This window comes from Babylonia areolata, chromosome 3, assembly GCF_041734735.1.
Source record: "Babylonia areolata isolate BAREFJ2019XMU chromosome 3, ASM4173473v1, whole genome shotgun sequence".
NCBI lineage: Eukaryota > Metazoa > Mollusca > Gastropoda > Neogastropoda > Buccinidae > Babylonia > Babylonia areolata.
Genome location: NC_134878.1, coordinates 24462289 through 24469103, shown reverse-complemented (window position 1 = coordinate 24469103; position 6815 = coordinate 24462289). Strand labels below are relative to the sequence as shown.

General features: G+C 35.5%; 1 protein-coding gene across 1 annotated transcript; it reads left to right on the top strand.

Annotated features, from left to right (window-relative positions):
• The first annotated feature begins 9 nt into the window (after window positions 1–9).
• LOC143279877 (ubiquinol-cytochrome c reductase complex assembly factor 2-like) lies at window positions 10–2080 on the top strand. Its single transcript, XM_076584166.1, has one exon. It carries the CDS (start codon window positions 53–55, stop codon window positions 425–427), a length of 375 nt encoding a protein of 124 aa, XP_076440281.1. The 5' UTR covers window positions 10–52; the 3' UTR covers window positions 428–2080.
• The last annotated feature ends 4735 nt before the right edge of the window (window positions 2081–6815 follow it).

The following is a 6815-nucleotide window of genomic DNA, read 5'->3' as shown; positions in this document are numbered from 1 at the left end:
AACATCCCCTTTTATTTCACTTTCACTTGCGAAACACGTTACACAGGTCACAATGTCAGCGACAAGGTACCGCAATTTCTTCAGACTTTGTGAGGCATGGCCTCTGGATCCATCCAAACCTGGTAGGGATATAGCAGCTGTGATCCGCAAAAGAGTGGCAGAAGCTTTTAAAATGGGTGAAAACACCCAGATAAGCGATGTGGCAAAGTGTGACCGGAGTTACGAAAGCCTGCAGAAACTCAACACCGACTTTTACAAAACAAAGTACCAAGACAAAACAGCAACAAGAACTGTCGGAGCCGCCGGACTAACGTACGAACAGTGTCATGCAGTGATGGCGTCTGAAACTCTGGAGGAATTACGACAGACTGAGATCGGATTCTTTGGGAAATTGAAGCAGACGTTCACTGCAGAGAGACCAAACTGATGACATTGAGATTGTCTGCTGTGATTGTCTTCAGAACTGCTGGAACTGGAAGCAATGAACTTAAAAGCCTGCAGGACATATTTTTCATTTTGGTCCATGATCAGAATGTGACACACTGTGTATGATCACCAAGCGAAAAACATTTTTCTTTGTTAAATTTGTGATGTGTTAAGAAATAGCAAATACAAAAGGGTTTTGTTGTTATTGTTTTATGAAAAGGTTTGATTCACTTATTTTTCAAATATTTTTGTTCATATCTGTGCACAGGTGAACCAGAGGCATGGTAAGATAATAAGAACCATGAAAATACAGTAGGCCTCTTATCCATATTTGCAGTATAACGTGGTCCTTTATGAATATTAGTTTATTAGTGTACACATCTTCGAACAAAATGTAAACTTGCGTTTAATGGTGTGTGTGTGTGTCACTTTGTGCATGTGTACCTACACACACACACACACATTCAGTAAAATACTATTTCCTATTGCTCTACGTGCATGTCCAAAATTTGTGAAAGAAAACATGTGAGATTGCGATAAAAAAAAAGATTAAATCAGTAAACCAGGCATTTGAAGTATGAAATAGCATGATTTTAATGAATAATGATTTATTGTTGATTTGAGGTAGAAGTGCTGTTGTTTTTTTAAATCTTGCTTGAACCAGTTGAAGTTAGACAATATCATGTAATCAAATTTCAAGCATTATTATACTTGTCCTTGGCTGAAAAGAATCAAGTGTTTCTCTTTTCATATTATGACTATGAGGACTGCTTTTCATATTATGACTATGAGGACTAAAACAATATGTTGTTTTGCGCCACCAATGTCTCTGTGGATTTTAATTGGAAAATTATGTCAGAACACGTAAATTGTAATGTAGTATATTGGTTTACATGTTTCTGTACATTGTATGTAGATAGCAAACCAAGAATATGTTATGTGATCTGTGTGTGTGTGTGTGTGTGTGTGTGAAGGAGGGAAGGAGAGAGAGAGAGACTTCAGCGAGAGTGGGAGCAAGTGTGTCTATGCACAGAGATAGCCTATTGTCCTATATTCATAAGTATAGCTGCACAGTTATGGGGGAGGGAGAACAATATTTAATTCTGTTATGCATCTATAATGTTTCTTTTCCAATATAATATTCATCTGGAATGTTGTATTTCGTTTCAATGATTAATTGCAGAAAAAATTCTGATAACATTTTATCAAGATTATAAACATTATTTGTCTGAAGGTCTCTTTCTGCTGTTGATTTTTTTCTCCTCTTTAAAAAAAAACAAAAAAACTATGATTTTACTTCTGTATAGTATTAGCTTTTCAGAGTAACACTTAACAGGCATAAGTGATATATATATTCTTACTTGTTCTACCAGCTATGTCTTTTTTATTTTGCAGTTTGCTATGTGGTCTTGCGGGATGTTCTTGAAGTGAAACTTTGTTTTGCAGTAATTGATCTTATGATGGATATAATCATTAAGCATCATCTGATGCTTTTATCTTTCAAGTAGTTTTATTTCACTTACTATTGTAATTGATCTTTATATGATGAATATTAATTAAACCAGAAGAAGATTGTCTCTCTGGTAAGTTCATAACACGCAGCTGAAAGAATGTTAATACTGTAATAGTGAGAGCTTTTTTTTTTTTTTTTTTTCTATTTTTCTGAATAAATATAATAGTAATGGTGTTTTTCTGTCAATCTCTATCATGGTGTGGTCTGCTGATATTAAGAGTGGATGTGTGTGTGTGTGTGTGTGTGTGTGTTGTAGGAAGAGAGGACAGAGAGCATGAAAAGATAGGGAAGGGTAATAATGAAACCTGTATGTACATTAAGAAAGGCGAACATCAGATAATTAGCACCTTGAACTTATTTACTGGACAGTGATGAAACTGTGATGAAGCTGAGAAAGTCACTGAATTTTAAAAGTGTGATCCAAATTCCATGTCTGAAGTTCAAAAATAAAAATGATGCAGGGGTGGAGACGGTTCAGAGGAATTTTGTTGGTGAGAAGCTTTGTGATTTCATCACATCATCATCACGTTGTGATATTTTTTGTAGTAGACAGGTGTCTGACTCATTGTTCACCTATCACTGGTGCCTTTAGTATCACTACCAATCACTCTGTTGTACTCTATTGTTTTTTTAACATCAACAGACTTTTAGAGTATGACCCACTTTCAGAAGGTACTATCAAATGAATACCCCTGAAAAGTTGATTTTAATATTTATAAACAAAACAAGCCTTATGTTTTACAGACTTAAAAGTAATCAGTAACAATGAGATGTTCACACAAACTTAAGATCACCATAAACAGTAGGTCTGTATTTTTTCTATTTTGTTTTAAATTCTAATGAATGAAAGGTTAAAAAGCATGATACTAAAATAAATCAAGACAAACATATTCACACAGCCAACAACAGGACAAATGTCCTGGCCCACCCAAGTATGTATATTTATATAAGTTATCTGCATACACGTATCATCCATTTTCCGTCAGCTCATCTGTTTCCTGACAAACTGAAGTTCGAACAAAGGCGTCCAATCTCATTTTGTATTTACTTTCTGCATATTATGTCTCTAAAAAAAATTTTTTTTTTTTTTTTTTGAATTGACAATTCTGACTGGTTTTCTTTCAGCTGCTGTTCACACACTGCCTCTTCTCTGTATTGTTTTTCTCAACTCTCTCCTTCCTGTACCTTTCTCTGCACTTCTTTACCTCTCTGAGCTTCTGTTTGCTCGACGAGTTTGCTCTCCTCTTTCTCTGTCAATCTCTAACATTTATACTTGCTTGCAAGGTTTTATCTGTGTCAGTCCCTAGATGTGGTGAACTGATTATGCCATGTTTTTCCCCACCTTTAAAAAAAAAAATTTATCATCACACTGAACAGCCATCTTTTTCGTTTTCTGCTTGAGTTTTTCTCTGGAACAGAAAAAGCAACATGTTGCTATATCACATGTTGCTACATCATTTCCACTTCCAGATGCTACAGTTTACTTCTACATCTTGCAGTGCACATGCATGCATGTTCAGTTCAGTTCTGTTACACAAGGAGGCATCACCTTGTTCAGACAAATCCATATATACACTACACCACATCTGTTAAGCAGATGCTTGACGAGAGTAACTCAACGCGCTTACACATGCTCATACATAAAAGATATGGTATAGTGAAAAAATGCATACATGTCCATACATTAAAAAAAAATCTAATAACAACAACTTGATTTTGATAATAAATAAACTTGGGGCACTTGTCTTATCTTTTCATGTGCGTCTCAATCTCTTTGTTACACGTCTTAATTTCTTCAGCATTAAAAGAAAAAAAATGTATATCAAATTTATTCTGCAAATCATAATCATCCTTCTACAGAGAAAAATTTTCTGCCTTTTATTAACATTTTATAATACTGTTGACTTATAGCATCTGAATGTACCATCAAAATATCTGACATGCTGTACTGTATACAATCACAATTTTTCTATCGCCAGAAAAATACAAAATACTGTATGAAAGCAAACCATCGTTTCTGCTGTCTCATTCTTGCTTTCTCCCTATCCGTTCCTTTTTGAGCCTCTGATCAGTGTTGTGGGGTTGAGTGTGGGGGGGACAGTGTTGGTGTTTGAGGTAACAAGAAATTAATGGAACAACAAGGGTAATAGAACAGGAAGACTGTGCACATATACACAATACTCTCTCTCTCACTCTCTCTTCACATTGTTGTTGGATTACAAAATCAGTTGAATATCATGAAACAAGAAGTGACAGTTAATTTAAAGAGAGAGCATCAAATCTAGACTGAGACAAGTGAAAACACACCATTTCTGTATCAAACTCTATAAGGGTTCTGAGTTAATGCCCCTGAAGGTGCTCAGAAGCGTTGCTTCTGGGTCAAGAGACAATAGAAACTCAGTTCTAGGAGAACAATGTGCTAGTTAAAAACTCCTTGATATCATAACGTTGTTGAAAGGACTCTCATAAAGTTTATTTTATTTTATTATTATTTAAATTTTTTAAAATATTTTTCTCAAGGACTGACTAAGCGCGCTGGGTTACGCTGCTGGTCAGGCATCTGCTCGGCAGATGTGGTGTAGAGTATATGGATTTGACCGAACGCACTGACGCCTCCTTCAGCTACTGATACTGATACCGATCGGTTTTGACGCCAAATTCTGATGTTCACTTTCTTCTTTCTCAACAGTTCATTGAATTTGTCTGCATCGTTTGCTTTTAGGTGTGCCAAGTACCTAGCACACTTCTCAGAATTTGTTGGAACTAATGGCTTCTGCCGCTGAGGCTTTGGGGGAATCAGTCTTGCCGAAGAAAGGATCAAGTTACCAACTACAAACATCACACACATAGCAGCTGAGTCCAAAATAAATACATTTTATGCAAGAAATGAATTAAACTAATATGTCTTTCCTGTGGAAAAAGTTACTAAAAATAATGCAAGGCACATGCACCGCACAAAACACAAAACTTAAAAACTTCCTGTTTTATTTCTAATGTGTAGTAAACTCACTGTGTAGAATCCACAATGAATATCATTTGTTCTATCAATCACCTTTCCTTCACCATTCCGCTATACAGCTTATATCAAATTTCATCACAATGATGTAAAGCTTCAGTATGATATAAACAGAATTAGTGAATAAAAGTAAAACATGTGAAACTAGGGTATAATCACAATGGACAAGTTATCAGCTGTTGAGTCACAAGCTATCAATATCACGTATAACTAATTTAATGCATCTTCAGACTTTGTTTTGAATCGAAATGAATGCCAAATTAGACTTTTTTTTCTGTTCAAACTTAACAAAGTAATAATTTACACAAAAGGGAAGCTGCATTCTGTCTCAGCATCGGTAATCAATTCCATTACATTCATTTCTGACACACTAAACCAAATTTCGCGGTGTAAGAAAACAGAAGATGACCATGCAGTCAAAGCACATGGCAGACAAAAATCTGGTGAAATTACCATCATGCAACATACATGGAACTTCAGATATGATCTATCCTCTAAAGAAATCTCAGCCAAATAGAGGCTGATCCCAATCTGCATTGATTCAAGTAACGGGTCCTTGAAAGAGGCAGTCCAACTGAAGAGATCTGGACAGAGCAAAAAAAAAAAAAAAAAAAAAAAGCAACAACAAAAAAGCACTCACTTAGCATGTCCTACACAAACCAATGAACAGTAAATGAAGTGTTTATGTAATGCTTCATGCCTGCATTGCAACCCCCCCCCCCCACCCAGCCCCTTCAACTCCCCCTCCCAAAAACCCCACGAATTATACCGTACATTTAGCTTCAGGAATTTAGCTGGCATCATTCATTCATTGTAAAGTAAAAAGAAACACCAAAATCTTTTAAATTGGCGTTCATATCAAGATTTTGAAACACATAATTATTCTGTGCAAGTTGAGTTTCAATTAGTGGTGCAATTCTGTTAGCTAATGAATTTTTCCTTTGGTTGGTACTTCAGTGCTCCTTACAAATTTTCATCACAGTTTCTTAAAACTGTACTCTCGTAAACTGACATTAAAAAAAAACATTATTTACATTGACACCATTAAAGCAATTCAATATTTTGTTGGTTTCAGTTAAGTCTCCTCTTAACCTTTTGCCTTTTAGTGAATGCAGATTTAGGTATGTAAGTCTTTGTTGGTAGCTCATAGATTTGCATTCTTTTAATGATTTAGTCGATCTTCTTTGCACCCTTTCATCTGATTGGCTTTATCATTTTCTCTATATATATATATATGTGTGTGTTAAATGATAGTACATTGTTTAAAGTTATGCCAAGGTCTTTCTCACTTTGACATTTCTCAATAACCTGTGAGGTGTTTTCTGTTTTCACATGGTAAATATTCAGATAGAGAGGCTGGGACAATACAGTGTGTGCCCATCCCACAATTCATGTCACCACAAAAGTCATGCTCAACAGCCATAGTTGGACATGATTTCTTGGTATATCTGGAACTTTGGGGCCACGTAAAAATCAGTTAATGAAAACAACTAGTATGTTATACATGACTTTGCAAGACTCCTTTTTTTTCTGCAATTTCTTTTCTTTCTTAATCCATATGTCTGAATTTTATTTGATTTTTTGTTAAAATGATCACAGCATCGAGCGTGCGTGCGCTCCCTCTATTTCCAGTTGCAATATACATGTATATATATATATATATATGTGTGTGTGTGTACATATGTGTGTGTGTATGGTTGTGTCTGTATGGTGTTCCTGGTGTGAAGGGTAGCTTTTTTTTTCTCACCTGGCCACCAGGTAAAGTGCCTCATCGATCAACAAAAGGGAGATCAAGAGTTCACAATTATTCCATCTATGCATATCATTGTGTCATTTTCCACTGAGAACCCAGACTTTTCA